The 21,034-nt window shown below is 28.2% G+C and overlaps 1 protein-coding gene across 4 annotated transcripts in view; it reads right to left on the reverse strand.

Annotated features, from left to right (window-relative positions):
* Nucleotides 1-4,186: 4,186 nt before the first annotated feature.
* LOC136969522 (RNA-binding protein 25) overlaps nt 4,187-21,034 on the reverse strand; it is a 134,260-nt gene continuing 117,412 nt past the window's right edge. For all 4 annotated transcript variants that reach the window (XM_067263704.1, XM_067263703.1, XM_067263705.1 and 1 more), the window contains 7 exons: nt 16,352-16,441; nt 14,822-14,895; nt 14,600-14,750; nt 11,878-12,130; nt 11,379-11,794; nt 6,869-7,015; nt 4,187-4,543 (listed from right to left, as the gene is read on the reverse strand). In XM_067263704.1, the coding sequence (XP_067119805.1) occupies nt 4,451-4,543; nt 6,869-7,015; nt 11,379-11,794; nt 11,878-12,130; nt 14,600-14,750; nt 14,822-14,895; nt 16,352-16,441 (1,224 nt within the window). In that variant the 3' untranslated portion in view covers nt 4,187-4,450. The remainder of the gene's footprint in view (nt 4,544-6,868; nt 7,016-11,378; nt 11,795-11,877; nt 12,131-14,599; nt 14,751-14,821; nt 14,896-16,351; nt 16,442-21,034) is intronic.

Raw genomic sequence — 21,034 nt, forward strand, 5'->3', positions numbered from 1 at the left:
CCTTTAGTAGACGTTTCCCTCCCCCTTTTTTTACTTTGTTCAAGAACTACCGTGAATCGATCACTAATTTAGCACATGGCGGCGTGTGGTGGCGCCCATACGAGAGGTCAGTCGGGCCGCCGTGTTCGCTGCCATAAGTAACATTAACCGAAATGGCAATCGCGCGATGATCGGAAGTCGCGTCGCTCTCTCCGCTCTCGTATGGCGTGTTTAACGCTCCGGGAGATGACCGTAGTCCGACGTCACGGTTTGCAGACTTTACCGCAAGATGGCAATACTAGCAACTACGGTGCCGTCTGCATGAGAGCATTAAAAAAGTACGGTAACTTAAAAAGTGTGATAACTTTTTTATTTTTCGTCTCCGGTCCAAAAATAGGGTACCGTTGAACTCGTCTCGGTCCCCTGAGTTCAAATATATAATCAAAGTCCTGAAATTCCATAGGGAGTAATCTATAGTACACCCGAATTCTTTATTCACAAACAGTTTCAACCATAGGCCATCATCACGTTTTAAATAAGAAAATGTCCCACAAATAGAACAATCATTTTTACATTAGAAGTATTCTAAATACAAATTTTAAATTACACGAATTAATAAATAAATACATCATGAAAATTATAAGGTTAACAAAATAAAAATATAAAAGGTTAAGAAAACAACAATAAACCAACGAGTTGCTCAACTTTCCCAGCAACATTTAAAATTTTGGTGGCGCCATCTGTTAAAAATATCATTTTAAAAACTTTTTATAAACTATTATAAAATGGCAAATAGCTTAATTTTGAAGGTAGAGATGGATTTTATAAAAAAATTGTAAACGCTAATAACGAGTAAAAGTTTTTAAGTCCGACCCTACTGGAGATACACACGACCCCTATTATCTCCCCACCCCTCGACCTTTAACCACCAAAATTTAATAGCATCAATCCCCTAATACACAAACCACCTGCAAAATTTCGGAAACTTTCGACATAAAGCACGAGTTATTAGCGAGGCTGAGACCGAAGTTTTAAACGCGAAAACGTGTACGTCGGACGTTCAGCGCCGCTTTCCTGTAAGCCTAGAAGTTTGACAATGGTGTTTAGAAAGTCAGTGGAATCATGCTCGACATTCCAAACGCCATTGTCAAACTTCTAGGCTTACAGGAAAGCGGCGCCGAACGTCCGACGTACTGTACTGTACATGTTTTCGCGTTTAAAACTTCGACTTCAACCTCGCTATTAAGCTTCAAACAGGGCGAACACCACACACATACTAACATCGATACATACAGAAATCACTCCCCCCGAATTTTTTTGCATTTCTCGACGTCCCGAATCCAAAAATGTAAAAATGTCGGTGGGTCATTTTTTGACCGATCGCCATACTTTCCCTTTGTTACATATAACTGACTACTTTTATTACTTTCCCGGCTAAGTTGATTGTAGGAGAACACGCAATTCATGGGTTTATGTCTTAATCTTTTTTTCTAAGACTGTATTTTAACCTTATAATTTTCATAAATAATGTATTTATTTAATTCGTGTAATCTTAAATTTGTATTTAGAATACTTCAAATGTAAAAATGAATATTCTATTTGTGGAACATTTTCTTAAACTGATTTAAAACTTGATGATGGCCTATAGTAGTGGGTTGAGAAAACGTTTGTGAATAAAGAGCACTCCCAGCAAATGCTTGGGTATTGCAGTAAGGTTGTATTAATACATTATCTTCATTAACAGAATATTAACAGCTATAGTACATTTTGGTAGATTTATAACTACAGTATATATCTGGATTCATTTCTTATTCTTTAAAAGAATAAAATTACTCACATTTTATCTGTTTATTAAATTTGTGTTATATCAATGGTAAATTATGTAGAATTTCCAGTGAACTAAACTTAACTTTCCAGCATCACAACCTTCAATCAATCAAAGAATGTTTGTAATGCTTTTTTTTTCTTCTTCTTCTAAGAATGAATAGTGCTTTCTTGTTTAACAAATACAAATGGATCAGATTCATTATGCAAATCTATTATTTCAATGTGATATTGGATAAGTGATTCTAGTTTTCAAATTTTACCGATTCCATATTTATTTAAATCAACATGTTAAAATGAATGAAGATTTTGAAATTCAGCTGAAAAAAAATGCAAATGTATTCAAGAGCACAACTTTTCAATAATGATTTTACTGAGAAAACAAAACACCAGAACAATATAACCATTGTAAAAGATCTTCACTTAAACAAATGTCAACATAAACACACAAATCATTGTTCAAACTGCTGATTGAAGTTCAAGCATTCTAAGAGGAATGGTTGAAATCTATTGTCTAACAAGAAATTGGTTTAAGGTTGTTTGTAATAGAATTTCAGATCTTTAAAATGAATGTCTTTATGAGATGTAACTTGTTAATTCTAAAAACAAGTTCTTAAATGAGCCTACTGTATATCATAAAAAATTTATAGCTAGACAGAAATTTAAATGGCAAAAGGCTAAAGATAAAATCAACATGCACTAAAGCCCATGCAGACAAAATCTCTTACAGATGTGTCATTTGCATTTTGTCTTTGCCAAGCTTGGGTTTCTATTTTGAAATATCAAATTATGCATACATTTGTTTTTCCTGTTATAAATGTTCACCTAATTCACTTTTTAAAAAAATAATACTTGTTGAAGAAAGAAAAAAATTAAAAGCATGAAGTATCATTGCACATGTTAATAAACGGTCATGTCATTGTATTAAATTATATTTACATTTTTGGGAAACTTTAACTGTAAATATATATATTTTAAAAAAGAGGTGTGTATTAGTTAGCACCTCTTTACTAAATGTCTTAAAGAAAAAGTCGACAAAAGAGGAGTGTATGCCCAAAATGCATATCGGCGTAAGATATTCCTGAGTAAAGTATGTTAAAGATGCCCAGTGTCTACCTATGCACCCAGTTGTGAAGTAAAGTATAATTAAAAGACACAGTTTCAGAATCAGTCAATAATAATTCTGTATGATTATTTTTGAATAATGTTTTTAGTAAAATATAAACTAAGATTGTTCTCAGCAAATATGACATGTACTAACCATTGTTGTTCTTAATCAGCAAATGTTAAATGTTATATAGGTTATGAAATTAAGATGATTACAGTAGTGAACCGAAAATCGGAATCAATTAGGGACTGGGGTTGTTCCGATTACGAATTATGTACGAAAAAATATATTAACCTGTCCAACGTTCAGATTTTTCTCCGTTGCGTGTCACTTCCTGTTGAATTTTCGTCGATTTTAAGCCTAACAAAAATTTTTATAATAATAATCGAGGCTATCGTATCGTTAAAAATTATTTCTTCATTTTGTACAAACAAAATAAATATATTGAAGAATATAAAAACATGAAAATTATACTTTAGAAGTAAATTTAGTATCAAAAACGTTCGATTCAGCACGACAGTCCGAATGAAAATCGTGCCGATTACCGGGGTTCCGATTTACGAGTCTCTACTGTATATCTTAATTTATTTATATAAACTTGTAACATACATAAATTATTAATAGTAAATTAATAATTTACATATGGAAACAAATTATTATTAAACTGCCTTTAAATATAAAACTAAATTAATTTCCCAAAACAAAAATTTAAATGCATTTTTCAATAGGTTTAAAAATATTTTTATAAAGTGAGACTGTCAAATTATAAAAGAATGTTCTTGTAATGAAATAATTAATAATGCAGTTAATTTTATATTTAAAACAGCAAACAATATCTATCTAATTTTAATTTATTTATTAGTGAAAATTCATTTAGTATTTATAGAATAAGAAAAATATTAATTTTTCACTTTCTTTCAATTATTTTATATCAAATAAAAAATTTAGAATTTATATTTAAAAATATTAAATTGTAATTATAGAAAATATAAAGGATGCATTTATATGAAAAAATATTTTCATAACATTGCATCAATATATTTATTCCTAATATCAATAAACAAAGATTAAAATAGTTCATTAAGAAGCATATGGAAAATAACTAAGATATATGCAGACAATTCATGTCTGTTTAATTAACATTTCTCACATTCTATATTATTTATTAATTTAAGATACAAATTTTATAAATATGATACACCTACATTGGTAATGAACTGATCTGCTATTAATTATTTTAACAGCAGAATCTTTGTCAAAAAGTACAAATATGGCTATTATTTTAAATACATTTCATTTCTTTAATTTTATTTTCATAAGATTGGAATGAAAAAAAAAAAAAAACAAAACAAAACTTAAATTTCCAACATAGGGAGACAGTGACAAAAATTTACAAAATTTTTTCACATCTGTTTTACAGCATTGCAAACAACAGGAATAAAAAGTTTAACACAATCCAGCAATCATAAATGTTCTATACATGCTGGTATTGACTTCAAATATTAAGAGATATACAGTACAGTTTGAGTAATCTGCATGTTATCTCATCAATCCCAACTTTTTGGATTCAATTTCATAAATTAATAACCTCCACATTTTTACAACGAAAACTTCAGCTTCTTCGTCTAATACCTGAAATAAAAAATTAATTATTATAAAGATAATGTCATATTAAGTAAAATCTCAGAGAATGAAAATAACTAAATTGTTATTGAAATAATATAGCTATTATAAATTGAAAAAATAATTCTTAATGATAACTTTTACATGTGAAAATACAAACATTTTTATTAATAATAATCAACAGTAAAATTCTACCTTGCATAAACAAAAGCTATTAGAATAGAGAAAATTTCTTGAAAAAGTCATGTGTCATATTGTGTATTTTTTATAAGATTTCTACTTTTTACAAAAATAATAAATTAAAACAATGAAAATCATTTATAATAGTTAATACAGCATTTATAAGCAAAAATAAATTTTTCCCTGCAACAAGGTACCTACATTCTGATACAGATGCAATTGAATTGTTAGTTTTGGTTTCTGTTTGAATTTTCTTTATATACACTTTCACTAATCCAAAGATCTTTGTACAATAATTAGTTTGAATCAAAGACAGTGCACTGTATTCAAGTTTGGCATTACTAGAATTTTATCAAATGAGTACAGCTGAGCTGTAGCTCAGCTCTGGTCCATACTCTGAGTTTTTTGTAATTAAAGGTAATATCAGTCCTAATCACTCTGAATTATTCAAACTGCACAGTACATGTTTGGCTAAAAATTATTGTCATTATTTGTATCATTTTAAAATGTTATGCTTTATTACTTTTAATAATTATATTAATCTAAAACTTGTTTACAGTTCAACCACTTAATGATCAGTAGTTTTTAATTAAATGCTCTCATTTTAACAACATAAATGAAAACATATCCAACATACTATGCATCCATTATTATTGCAGATGCAATTTAATTTCAAAAATAGATTTTACTGCAATACACTCCAGCTAAGCTCCAGTACAAATTCACAGCTCAGCTTGCATCTATCAAGATTTCAGCTTGGCTCAGAATTTCAGAGAGCTGAGCTGAGCTGAGTCTTGCCTTGCCAAACTCTAAGACAGGCTCTATTTATGAAGTCACAAGAAGTGCAGGAGAGAGAAAACCAAGGTCATGTGTCTACAGGATAACTCTGCTTGTTTTTCCCTCTAGTTGCATTCATGGAAAAGTGGGAAGAAAAAGTCTGAAGAATTTTAAAACAAAATTAAAGAAAAATAAACAAAAAACTACTCTATTAACATTTCTTTCTTTTTGTTTATGGCCTGCCTGTGTTCTTTTCGTAGCTTTTAGGGCTATTTTCTTCATGTTCGACAGATTGCTGGCATTCTCTATCGTCACCATTTTATCGTTGTCCTTGTGCAGAAGTGAGGCTGCTGAACTACTACACATGTGGCAACTCAGGAGAGGAAATAAAAATAGAAAAATTCAACAGGTTGAACTTTCAAGGATGAGGGAAACTGATGCATTTCTCATACATTAAGTATGAGAACTCATGTTTCCATCTTCTACATAAACTGCATTGTGAATGCAAATTCCAATTCCAAAGGCTCTCTTTTGCCTGTTTTGCCCTCTTCTTGCATCGGTGTAAATGCAGTCTTACCTCTCAACTTATGAAAATAATTTTTTTAATATCAATTTCTAATGTATAATTACAGTTCAAAAAAGTTTCAAAACTAAAAAAAAAAAAAAAATTAAAAATATACAAATGACTAAATTCCACATTTCTTCACAAGGACTTAACATTTTGCAAATAAAAATTAATATATAATTTAAAAGACAATATTGATATATAAGAAAATTTATGTTGAAAAATTATATAGTCAGATGAATAAACCTTTTAATAAATATAATACTAGATGACGACAAAAATACTAAAATACAGATATGCACAAAAATTTTCAATTAAAATAACATTTTACACTATTCAGATCATAATTAAAAATATCCCATTCATAACAGTACATTGTGCTATTCAATATTTTTACAAATTAATTGAAATTATCTTTCATTATATTTACTTTTAGGAAAATAGTAAACTCAAAATTTTTTTTTGACAAATTTTAAAATAGTGTTATTGGGTTAATATCTTTGATTTTGAAATCATTGATTTATTTAGAACAACATCAAATTTTAAGATTTTTTACTTGAATTCACTGATCTAAGTTTTAAGAATAATACATCTAAATAATGAAAGTAACATTTTTTTTTTATAATTTATATCAATTTAATTTCAAATAAATATTAGATAATACAATTCTTAGAAACAATGACGTATTTTTTAAAAATAACAAAATTTTCAAATACTGTTATTTTAATCTTAGCCTTTAGATTTCTACTTAAAAGATATTCAATTGTGAGATTTATCAAATAATACAAAATCAATTATTTTCCAATCCTTACCATGGAAACATCATCTAGAATACTTTGTGCAGCACTACCAGCCAATACTTTTGAACAAATAAATTCAACTAATGTTGGCTCTTCTTCTCCTATATATTCTACAATTTTCTTATTAATCCATGGTTTTATTTTCCTTTCCATTAGGGACTGAAATAAATTCATCATTTTAAGTATAAGAAAAAAATTAATAATTAAATATTAAAAAAGAACTATAAAACTGATTTCAACTGCAAATTTTTTAAATAATAAAATTACAATCAAAAATTCAAATAAATTTTATGAAAACCATCATCAGAATGAAGTTTACAAATAATAATATACTGTGGTGTAAATAATTTGATATAATCAACCAAATTTTTTTAAAGTTTACTGAAACTAATCAAAATGTGTGTTGTGAGTACTTTCTCATCAGAAAAATAATAATTAAAATTATCATATATACCATATTTACTCGCAATAGGAAAAACAAAGCTTTTGAATAGAATTCCAATTTGAAATTCCAAAAATCACACAGAATTCAGAGAAATTCATGTGTAATTGATGGACAGTGGATTCAACTGTTAAGAATTGGCCAAAAAAGTTCCTGATTGTCCAGCTTTACGTGAACAAATTACGTTGTCGATTTTACAAGATTTTTCCTTAAAGTTTAAAATGCTAGTAATTTTTGTGGGACAGTGTGTGCATTTACATGCATTTGACATTTTATTTGTGCTTAAACAAAATAAAATAAAATTGTATTAATACATTTAAGATCTTTAAAGTCACACCTTGTCTTACATGAGAGATTGTCTTATAAGCAAATAAATATGGTAAAAACTTTCCAATAGTACTGCAAATCAACATAATCAATTAAAAAGTTAAAGGAAACAGTTTTCTTTTCAATTTTCATTCTGTAAGTTTATATTTTTTCTATTATAAAAATTAATTTCATAACCAGTACATGAAAAAAAAATTATTCTCTTTCCTCACAATCATGAATATGTATAATAGTATAATAAATGGAATTACCAAAAATAGCAGTTATGTCACAAGTTTCATTTATGATTTATATGTAGTCTTACAACACACATTTCACATGTGATGTAAGGAAAAAAAAACTAAACATGAACTATTTGTTACATAATACAGAATTAATGTCATTGTCATAGGCAGAACGCAAATAAATATTTCATAATTTAATAGATTAATACAATTCAAATATTAATAGAAAATAAAAACACTATCATTACTCTAATTATTCAAATTCTTCAGAAATGCCAGCCAAAAGTCCATCAATAAAAAGTTAACCACACTGTGTTTCTTAAAAAAAATAAGTACAATGTATTTCTTAGCAATATTGATACAACCCAAACAAAAAATACTTGAGATATTTCTTGATTTTGTTTTGTTTTAAAGGTAAAAGATATGATTACAAAAATTATTCTGTTAAACCATAATATCGGTAAATATAATTACACAATAAATCATAACATTGATTTGATGAATTGGCCATCCAGCAGTCCAGATCTATCTCCCATTGAAAAATCTAAGAAAGAACATAAAAGTTCTATAGTAGAGATCTCAGAGAGAGTAACTAGTTTACATCAAAAAATCAAAAGAAAGTCTGGAATAGAATCACTCAAGGATTATCAGACTTATTAATACTACAATGTGTGAATATGTAAATACAATAATACAAGCAAAAGATGATGTAACCAGATACTAATCACCAATGTACAAGATATTTTCTGTCAATGCTAGAGATGCCATAAGTTTTCTTGTTACTTATACTTTCTTCAAGTATTTATCTAAAATTTGTGCAAACATTTGCACTTTTATTGTGTTATTTATGTTCATGAATATCATGATTTAATACACAATAATTTTTGTAAAAAAATCCACTGCTTTTCCCCCTTTTATTCTGTTCAAAGTGCAACAATTTAAAATCAAAAAGTGTGAGATATTTTTATTCAGATTGAACAAGTGGTTCTGATATATCTCTTATTTTACTATAAGGAATCAAGGAAGACAATCAGTATTTTTTTCTCTTTTATTAAATTATTATTGATGTATATATATAATTACTAAGTTGCAAATGTCATGCTCAGCTGATACTGGTGACAAGTACTTTGCCAGACTAAAGTCAAAGCAAAGCTACTCAAACAAGAGTAACATTAAGCTGTGTTATTGGTATGGGTCAACATCTAGAAACTTCCTAACAATGTGACATGTGTTCAATATTCTAGCTTTCTGCAGTGCCATGTATATGTTTTTATTAAGGTTTTACATTTCTAGACTTTTGTGAAGTGTGTGTAGTATAACACTAGTAGAAGAGAAGACAACTGGTACAATAAATACCTTATCTATCCTCCACATCTGTCTTATTTCTTGAGCGAGTGGAGTGTACTTGTTTATTTTTTTCAGTGTGAGCAATTTTTGTTATGAGTGTTTGGAACAGAGATGTCTATTATATAAGTGATCTTACTGCATTTGTCAATAAAAATGATGTCAGGTCTATTGTGATGAATTGTTTTATCTGTAATTATGGCTCTATTTGTCATAGTATATTTGTAGTATGATACTTGGATTAATAAATCTGTGCTTCAGTGCAGTTCTTGGTTCATTATATTTGCTACTTAATTAGACCTAAGTAAATAGTTTGTGCTAAGAGCTTGCAACCAGAGGTTATATGTTTTATTGGTTCTGGCAGAATGTGGCATTTTCTGCAAGAGTCATTTGTGAGTGATGTAACCTTCAGGATATGTTTTCTGTCGATTTTTGGTGTTTATGACCAGATCTTGAATGGCAATCATAAAACCCACAGTCCCTAGTCAGTCAGTAATTTGATGCAGTTTTGTCAACCTAGTCCTGAGCTGTCATAGGACACGCCTGCTACAAAGTGCCTTTTGGGCCTATGACTGCTTAATGGTGTCTATGTGTTCAGCTATGTCCAGATGCACCAAGTGTAAGTTTAAAGATGTGTAGTTAATGTCTGCCAGAGTTATAGCTTTATGTAATCTTGATGTTTCTTGTTTTTTGTGAAAAAACTCCCACAGTGTCTGAATTTGTTTGTAGTGCAGGTTAACTATCAATATATTAGTGGGGTCACGGCAGCCACCTTCTTTATGAGGAAGAGTTAGTCTTTCTAAGGATGATTTTGGGTGGTATTATTATTATGTGCAGTCATATATTTCTAGAACATTTTATTTGAACAACAACAATATATTTAAAACTTCAGTATGCCAATAAACAAAATTATTTATTGAGATACAAAGGTTTCAAGTGTACTATTGTTACTTTGATCCAGTAAATAAATAAATAAATAAATATAATATATATATATATATATAAAGCATGCAATGCCATAATGTAAATGCCAAAAAACAAACTTTTCAGGAGAGAGAAAAAAAACTTTTTCTAATGAACAAACTTTAATCAAATGCTAGAAAAATTATTTTAACAATTTACACTTTGGAATAAAACATTGGGTTTAATTTCAAACACCTAAGTATGATGGTAAGGAAACAAAAAAAGTTAGAGCCATAACGTTGTAAATGACAAAATTGTGCAAGTGCATAAAGTTGTAAATGCCAAAAACAATTGCGATCATAAAATTAATGTTTCTACAGCTGAAAAACAGTTTTGAATACCAAAAACTTACATTTAAATTATTAAACACAATTTACAAATTCAATATCAATTTTAACATTAAAAACTGGCAATAATCTATTAGTGACTGCTTCCTGGCTTCAACAATGTTGGGCCCACAGTTTTGGTACTTGAACTGGGCTGTAATCTTTATCAATTGTAATATAATTATGATAAATAAAGGAAAATATAAACAATAAGGTATTAATTTAGTGTAATAAAAGTTAAAATGTATTTAAAAACTTCAAATTTGAAAGATTAATGGAAGTCCGAATATTATTTTGAAATATCAAATAATAAGGTGATACAGGTTAACTATTAATAAACTGGGATTCAGTTATCCGGTTCTGCATAAAAAACTCACTGTGTTACAAATTGGAATAACAAAATGATGTAAATGTAAACCGTAACATTTTACATGCCAAAAGTCATGTGGCTTGCACTTTGGCACTTAAAACGTTATGACTTGCACATAAATTCATCTTCAAAATATAGCCACTTAGAGTGCCACTATCGCCACAATATTTTTTTGTTGGAAAAAACATTGCATTTAAAATTCATTTCTTCAATAAAACGTATTTTGAGAAAAATGGCATTTACAACCTTATGGCATTGCACGCTTCATATATTTTATTTCAGTTGAAAATAAAATATCTCATTTTTCATAATTTTTTTGAATGGAAAAAGAATCGGTAACAATTCATCATCATTTGTAACATGATAAGTAAATGCAATCAATTTCATTACTTTAGTATCATTAATGCAATATACTATACTCTTTCAAAAATAGTTAAAGAAAACAGTATCATATAGAAACAGTATGTTGAATATCCATGTTACTTTTGATATTGTAATTATTGTTATTAATGATGGATATATTTACCTTATCAACCAGAGACCAATCTAAATTAAATGCAAACAGTTTTTCTTTATCTGTAGGAATTTTATCAATAAGATTCTTTATGTGTTTTCGTTTTTCTTCTGTAGACATTTGTTGAGATCCACTTGATGTCTTTGATTCTTCTTGAACATCATCTAAAGGAATCAATTTTCTCTTCTTCCTTTGTTCACTGGAATCATCATCATTAAATACTTCCTGTAGAGTCATTTTTTTCTTTTGTCCACTTTGATTATTGTTATTAGAATTACTAGTACTACCACCATTACTACTACCATTATTAATACTATTATCATTGACATTACTACTACTGTTTGTGTTATTGGTGCTATTATTGTTGTTACTACTATTTGTAGTATTGTTTGTAGATGGACTTCTAGATAGTTGTGTAGGACTACTTCCTAATAAATACAAGACAAAATAACAAATTATTATATTGTAATCAAAATTACTCATAAAAAATACAGAAAAAATTTGTATTTACCTAATCTTAAAACACCAAATCCTAATGGTTTGGATTCTTCTTGTGTTGTAATCACATCCGAAAAACCTGAAAGGCTATTTGGTGGACTTTCATCTTCTATTGGTCTCTTAATAGGCTTTGTTTCTTCTTCTGGAACAGTTTCTTTACTGGCAATTGGCCTCATTTTTGAGATATGTTCTTGTTCACCTTCAGAATCAGATGGTTCAGGTTTCACTTTTGGTTGAAATAATTTCGCTTGTTCTTCTTGATGTATCTAAATTTTAATATAAGTGTATTATTTTCTTTATTTTTGTAAATTAAAAAATACCAATTATTCAAATAAAAGTATATATATAATATTTTAATATTCTTTTGTTGATTTAATTTCATTATATAATATTGGGATCTGTTGTTTTATTATTTATATTAACAATTTTTCAGTGAATTAATATTCTTTCAAAAGGTTGTAATAAATTAATTATTATAAATATCAAAGAGGAATTACTAGCTAGATTAATTCATTGTTGAAAGAATTAAACTATGGCATGCAAAATTTATCTGCAAAAATTTAACTAATACACACAAATATAGGTACCAATTAAATGTGTATGTAATAACAAAAAAATCTTTATAATATTTCATAATATATAGAGACCTATTGTTCTGGTTATGCTAGAGGTTAGTATTTCCAAAACTGAGGTCCATAGAACTTGGAGCTACAGACCAGTTTCAAAGGTTCTCAAATGTTCAGAAGGTATCTTATAGTATGTGTTTACTTTCCTAAAAGTATTCTGTCAAAATCACAAGATTCATTATAGAATCAATACTTCTTTTTAATACAATTATTATGTATTAAAAAAAATCATCACTTCTTTCACAGTGTATATTCAACACATAAACATATACAGTCGTACATATAACTTTTAAGATAAAGCAATTGCTATTGATTTTTTCTTTCCAACTCTTTACCAGAGGCTAAGCTTATTTATATCAACAATAAATGGATTTTTAAATAAAACATCAAAAAATCATTACTTATACAATGGTTAAAACAAAAAAAAAGAGAAGTTATAGGAACAGGTAGCTATGAGAAATTAATGAAAAATCCTAAAGAAAAGGTTAAAAAGAAAACATCAAAGAAGACTATAAAATTTACAAAAAAGAAAGAAGAAAAAAAAAAAAAAAAACAGAAAATGAAAAAGATTTTAGATCTGAATATTTAAGTTAAGACACACAAGTCAGAACATAAAAGACCTTTAACAGAGTAAATTTTGGTTTTATAATTTAGAAAAATTTTTTAAAAGAAATGTATTAAAAAGGCTACAGTATTTAAAATACAGATATATTAATTACCGTATTAGCCCGAATATAACGCAATATTTTTCTACCTAAATGGTCGAATTTATTTTCCGTTAAAAAATCGACTCATGCTAAATTCGGGGTTTAAGTAATGGAATGTAATGTAAACAAGGACATTTTCCTACAGAGATTGAAATGCGACTGAACGTCAGACCTAGCTCGACCAACCACTTCAAAACAACCATGCGATCTAGTTAGTAGGCCTGCGCTTTTGTTTGCATAGCGCTACTATAGTAAGGCTATGTCTCCGCTTGTTCAAAGTTCATTAGTCACGTGGGCTCTCACAGACACCATTTTTTATCTTAAAATTGTGAAATTTTTGGCTTCGCTCGAAAAATTATTATTACATCTTTCTTTTCTTTATTTTCTCTACTTTTAAACAATGTAAAATATTTCTATATTGACAAAAATGCTTTATTTATGTCGAATTTAATGTAATTTGATACGTAAAACGCAAAAAATAAACATATCAAATTTCAACTCGCTGTAATTTATCTCATGTTTCACCGATTGCCATCGGGTTTGTTTGTAAATGGGGAAGAAATATGACTCATTCAAGTTAAGTCAGTAGAAATTTTGTACTACTGCGAGAAAATTTGTCAATAGATCCGCTTTACCCCCTAACGTGAAAGTCAATAAACGCTAATTGTTTTATAACCCTATTTTCAAATGCTTTTTTCTGAGTTGTAAATCGACCAATTGACTAAGTTTTTATTTTGTTTTACTCAGAAAATTGTTGTGTTTAAGATTTAACAGATATTTTCTTTACATTTTTACACATGAATTTTATTTTTAATTTTTTATGTGATATAGTCGTGTGTTAGGCTTAACTCGATCATTGACATGAATGTAACCTGTGTTATTAGCTATAAACACCTAAATAAATGCTTATCTGATTGAATTTTACTTTCTTTGAATTCTTTTATGAGTATTATTTTTTTTTTCTAAATATCTTTATGAAAATTTTGGTGTTGCGTTATATTCGGGCTAATATGGTAATAAATTCAGTAAAATATCAAGAATGGGAGATGGGAAGAATGGGAAATGAACTTAAAAATTGGTCTTAGAAAATAATTATTTTGAAGGTGGTTGTGGTAATTTCTACACCCAAACAAGTGGAATTAACATGGGCAGTGTCATAGAACCAAAATTGGCAGAGATAGTTATGAAACAGATTGATGAAATAAATAAAATTACAGATATTATCCATTATTCATGCTATGTAGATGATATAATAATACCATATGATATTACATTAATGAAAGAGGTAAATATACTAATAAAGGCAAAAAAATAAAATATCAGATTTTTCTGATATTTTTTTGCCTGAAAAACCTGATATTAATAACTTCATTAATAAAAATTTCATTTAAAATAATCTTACTCTATCAATTTCTCCATCAGGATCAGGATGACCTTTCTCTACAAGCTGTCTTCTTAATTCTTCAAGTTCTTCCTTTTCTTTACGACGATCATGATTATCAGCTTCTATTTCTTTCTCTCGCTCTTTCAGTCTTCTAGCTAAAGCACTGCCTCTAATCAACGAATTAACTCATTATGATTTGTAAACACAAAATACTTTAGATTGTTGAAATATGTAACTTACTTATAATATTTTGGATCATCTCGTTCATCATCATAATCTTCTAAAAATTCTTTTAATCTTCTTGCTTCTTTCAACTATTAAAAATAGTAAGTCACATCAACTTTCAGGTATTATTTTAATACAGAAATAAATTTCATAACTGATAAAAAAAATAATTTATATATATATAACAAATAATGATTTTGTCACATTTCATTGATATTTAATTACTTGATGTTCCAATATAAAAACATTTTATTTTCAATTCATTAAATTTATTTAAAATTTTGAATATTTCATTTACTTAATTCAACACTTACTGTTAGAATTATTTTTAAGTTAAAAAATGAAATTTATAAAATAAAATCTATTTCACTATTATTATTATTATTATTATATATTTTTTAAAGTTCATTCAAAATATGTTTTGGAAGAAAAGGGAAAAAATATGTACATTGTATAAATAAATATTGCATATTCTGAAGCCAAAATAGAAATGTCAAAAATGAATTTATATCCTATTCCGATAAAAATTTTTCTAGCTTTGCACTATAATACAGGTATATACTACCTAACAACAAAAATCCCATAAGATTATAATTGAGCTGAAAAATTCATAGCCACTTTAAAATTTTAATAATAAAACCAATTCTATTATTAAAACCAATGTAAAACAATGTAATTTTAAATTATATAAATTTTATGAAAACAATTTTTGACTACTTATGACCAAAGATGAAACTTGACTGGAAACAAAAACCTTCATAATTTTGTGATTGAGTATATCTAAATTAGATTACAAATAATATGTTTGAAAAATTCACAGGAATTGAAATAGCAATATAAAAGTTGTGTGAATGCCAGAAGTGGCCAAGTGGATAAAACCACCAAACACTGACACACAGTTCTGTGTTCACACCTGACTAAACAGCTGGCCATATGCAGTTTTTTGAATTTTCTTAATGTGTCTAACATCTAACTAGAACCAGTTTCCACCAAAAACCCTCCTGGAAAGCATCTCTTAAAGATCCCCTTTGCATTGCATTACCTTATCCCATCAATCCATTGCAAGAATCAAATAAAAATTATTTTTTAACTTACACAGCCTTATAAGACAGTTTTACATGATATAATACAACTAATTGTTAATATATTTAAAATAATCACATGTATTTGTGTTATTAACTTCATTAATTTTGAACTTTATATACCAAGCAGAGAATATAAATTAAATTTATATTTCAGATCCTTATTTTTATTTTCCTCCTAATTCACAGTTACAAAGAATAATACCCTATCTGGAACTCCACCATGACTGCTAGTCCACAATAGAAACAATTGGATTGTGCAGGATGAGTGTAAATTAAAATTTGATTGAAAATAAAATAATAAAATATTAAAAGTAAATATCAATTCTAATTTATTTAAAATAAAATCATGGATTTGTGAAAGTCCATAACTGTATATAAATGTCCAAATTAAAAATTCTCAAATGCAGGTAGTTTTTTAAATTTTAATTTAAACATATAATAAAAACTTTATATAAATTACCTCTTCTTGTTTTTGATCCTCTTCTTTCTGTCTGGCTTTATCATAATCTTTTCCTTTTCTTCGTTCTCTTGCTTCCCAATTTCTTAATCGCTAGAAATTTGTCAAAGTTTAAATAATCATACACACACACTGTTTAATAATTTCTTAAATGGTAGATAATAATTAACATAATTTATTAATAATCTAAAAGTATTAAACTGTAAATTATATTTGAATAAATTTGTTTCATTAATAAAACTTATAAGTGTAGTTTCTGGTCACTTGAGTGTGTTATAATTAAAAATAAGCCTAACTAATACTATATGCAAACTACTGTATACCATACCATAAATTTTGTATTGACTTGATAATAATGAAATATCGTAATTAGAAACAAATTAAGACAAACTTAACTTAATGTAATACACTTTTATTATAAAAACAGTTTTGTGAATGCATTGTGCAATTTTAGTTAAATGGCAGGTGTAGGAGACAAGCATGGGATGCATGAAGTATGAACTTACTCACAGCATGGTATGCCAAGTTTAGACTTACATTTCCATTAGAAATTGATTTTATTTTAATTTTTATTTAAAGTATTATTTCTTCAACTTTGCCAGTTGCTTGAGTTCCATTTAACAGACTACTGTATATCTCATTTGAAATATTTTTTAGAAAACAATTTGGCTAATAGAAATCAGAACTCAAAGAAGAATTCTAATGTTGTTCCAAAGTACATGTTCTTTCATAACTTTTAAATGCTATTAAATTATTCACACAGATGAAAAGTAGTTTATTTTGCCAAAATATAATTTTTATATTTAGTTTACATTGCAAAATAATGAACTTATAAAACACCTCCTTAAAACTTTTGCTGTCACAATGTTTTCAAAACAAGCTTTTCTCAAGCATGTTTTGAAAACAAATGTAATAATTCTTTCTCAGAATTATGACTTCATTTTAAAATGTACACTTTGGATTTATATAGTAATTTTAAGCAAATATATTAAATATCGACAATGTATAATATAAAATCCAACTGATTTTAAAAAAATCAACTTCAACTATTTACAGTAGAATCTCATTTTAACAGATTGTGGAACAATGGATTCCTTAAAATAATGGATGTTTTCCCCAGGTCCTGCCAAATCAATATAATTTTACCTCCTTTTGGTGGATCTATAAATCAGAATAACAGTTTTCTTCTAGCCCTATCTATTGTAAACTTGACATTTTCTAAACCTTTAGTTAATATTTGGATGAAGATAGTCACAATTGAGGAAGAGCCAACTAATGAAGATTCTGACACTAATTCAAATGTAGTGCTGAGTACTTTAGTGAGATCATCACAGTGGTGCATTATAGCTTCATGGGATCCAAGAAAGTTTGAATTAGGGGACCCCATGTACAGTTATGACTTCAGACATTTTTCTTTAGGGAAAGTTTTTGGAGGAAAATCCTCTGGTATTCTAAATCATTTTTTTTTTTAAACTCAACCTCTGGAGAGACCCTAGATTACCAATGTGTCTGTGTCACACTAGGAATCTAGTGTCTCCCAACATAGTGCCAAATTTAAATTTCAATATTCTTACTACAGTAATGAGTTTATAAAAGATTGGTTTGGGCCCCCTGTTAGTGGGGGTCCCAGACAATTGCCCTTTTTTGCCTAGAGGATAGCATACCACTGAGCCACCAAGTCTTTCAAAGACATGAAGACCTTCCTGATGAGTTTCAGCATAAATGAACAGGCTGTACTGTACATAACATTGCTAATATTAAGCAGTTGTATTCAATAGGCAGAAAAGTGGCATCAAAACAAATGATGATGGATGAGTTTTAACAAACTGTGAAGTCAAGTGTCAATTCTCTACTCCTCAAGAAGGGCTTTAGTGTTCAACAGATACTGGATATACATGATGTGCTGATCTTCATCATGGAGCACAACTATTTTTGTTTTAATGAGAAAATTTATTTACAGAAACAGTGGGTCCCCATAGGTCCTCTTTTATCTGCTGTTCTAGCAGAACTGATCATGAGAGAAATTGAGCACAGAACATTCAATTCCCTGTTTGTCATCCACTACCTGCTATTGTACTTGTGTTACATTGATATCCTCATAGCATGGAATATCCTCAGATGAGACGTTTCTTATGTTAGAACAAGAAATGTCCAGTGTATATCCCTCTATTAACTACACTTGGGAAAAAGAGGTTGATGCAGCAATAACATTCCTAGATTTGCATATACATAGATTCCCTTCAGGGAATCTATGTATATGCAAATCTAGGAATGTTATTGCTAGAAGGGCTACTATTCTTGGTTTTCCATAAATTTAGTAAGGTGCCTCTTATCCCTGCAGACGCTTTTCAATCTTCATGATATGTTTTAATGACAAGAAAACAACATTTGCAAAGCTCAAATGACACGTACCAGTTTATAAAAAAATAACATTGCATCTTCTTTTCCTAATATCAAAATATTGTTAAGAATTTACTTAACTATGCCTGTAAGTAATGCAACAGAAGAGAGACCTTTCTGTTTTAAACTGAAATGTTAAAAATTGTTTAAGAAATTCAATAGAACAGGAAAGGCTAAACAACACTTGTTATCGAAAGAGATACCCTCAAATGGCTAGATTACAAAGATATTATTGACCAATATTCTGAAATGAAAATCCAAAAATGAAAAATTAATTATAGTCATTAATCAGCCTTTAAAAAATTTAAAGGCTGATTAATGACTATAATTATATATATTTTTCTTTTATTTTCAAAAACTCTTTTATTATACAATTATTATTGTATTAATGTTTGTATTCTCTATTAATATAATAATTATTATATAACAAAAATTTTAAGTGATATTATTTCAGATTTCTTTAGAAGCAACTTATTTAAATGGAGTCCCAATTTAAATTTTGTCTAAGGCCTGTTAGAGGCTTAATCCAGCATGACAGGTCACAACTTAGCTGTCATTTAGCATTATTAAACAACTGATGTATCAAATTTTAGTGCCAGTTTAAATGTGTACAACATTATCAAAATAAAAAAACTTTAGTTGGATTGAATACATGAAAAGAGATTTTTTTGCTCCTTTAAAATTGGAAAAAACATTGATTAATATTCAAGCCAATATGGTATTGTATTTATGATGATAATTTGATAATCTTCGTAAAAAAATTAATTTCTTTTTATTCTTAAGTTTGTTTCCATTTTAAATTATTTCATTATCACCTACATTCAAATCAGGGGGAGAGAGATAAAGAGCTTTAAAAAATTTATACTTGTAATAGTTAGTATTATTAACTAAAAAAAATCAAATTTATGAAATTATAACAATTTCCTAACATGGTTTAAAAGGATAAATTACTGAATTTAAATTTATTTAACTAACTACATTTCAATATTGAATGCTGCATATTTTACAATGCAATTTAACAAAAATTTTCCATATTATAATCATGATTGATTGAACATTAAAGCTGAATAGATAAGGTTAAAGGCAAGGCAACTTTTTACACATTTGTTCTAATGAGAAGACATTGTTCATCATTACTGGATAGGGGAAAATATAAAAAAAACTCACGAACTATTAAATACTACAATGATTATAAAAAGTATGTCATAGTACAGAAATACAGAAATGATGCAATTTCAAAAAAATAGCCGTTTCGTGGCATTGTGGTTTAAGAAATGGCTTTTGATGCAGCACTTACATCCCTGATATTTTCCTTTACAATAATTAAATTACTAAGATTCAATTACAATAAAACTCCTCTAACTTGAAATTTCAAGGGGCAGAAAAAACTTCGAGTTACAGATGATTTAAGTTAAGCCCTGGTCACACCATGCAATTTCCAGCCGTGCAGGTGACCATGACTGCAACACACGTGAGTTGCACACGTCTTCTCGTGGTCACACATTTTCGCTGGTGTTGCAACTCGGAAACACGTGATCCTATAATAAACCAATAAAATTACAATAGTTTGTTTTTGACTACTTTCCTGAGTTTACAGACATTTTATGTTCCACTTCAGATTGTTTACGGAATTTTAGCCACTTTTCTTATTAAAATGGTAAGCAGTTCCTTTTCTGGAATGAATAAAAGAAAAAAGAAAATAATTTTGTTAGAGCTGGCGAGAATATACAAAGAGAAAAAGTTCATGCTGAGCTAAAACTTGGCGAAATGAAATCAACAGGCTAAACAATCTTGCTTTCACCAGCTGATGAATGAATTAAGGCTTTCAGATGCCGAAGGTTATCAGGAATATACCCGTATGGATATGAATACTTTCCAAAGTATTTTAAGGAGGATAACACCATAATAGCTACACATCTTCAAAATTCTATTTCACATGGAGAACATCTTTCATTGACACTTTGTTATTTAGCCACTGATAAAAATAATATATATTTTGTATTTAATTTACATTTTATGCAATCTTTAAGAAGTGGTCATATATAATTTAGGCGAAACATTTCGTAGATTGGCATACCAATTTAGAGTGGCCCATGATTCGATATCAGTCATTATCCTAGAAGTTTTGGATGTTATTTATCAATCTTATAAAACTGAATATTTGAGGGTAAGTGTTGTTTAGAGGAGAGCTTGAATGATTTAATTCATTTTTAATAAATATATTGTTTCTTTAATATAAGCATTTATTTTATTCAATTGTATTAGCATTTATTTTATTCAATTATT

The sequence above is a fragment of the Centruroides vittatus genome, unplaced genomic scaffold, assembly GCF_030686945.1.
Source record: "Centruroides vittatus isolate TY-2023 unplaced genomic scaffold, ASM3068694v2 contig_18, whole genome shotgun sequence".
Taxonomy (NCBI): Eukaryota; Metazoa; Arthropoda; class Arachnida; order Scorpiones; family Buthidae; genus Centruroides; species Centruroides vittatus.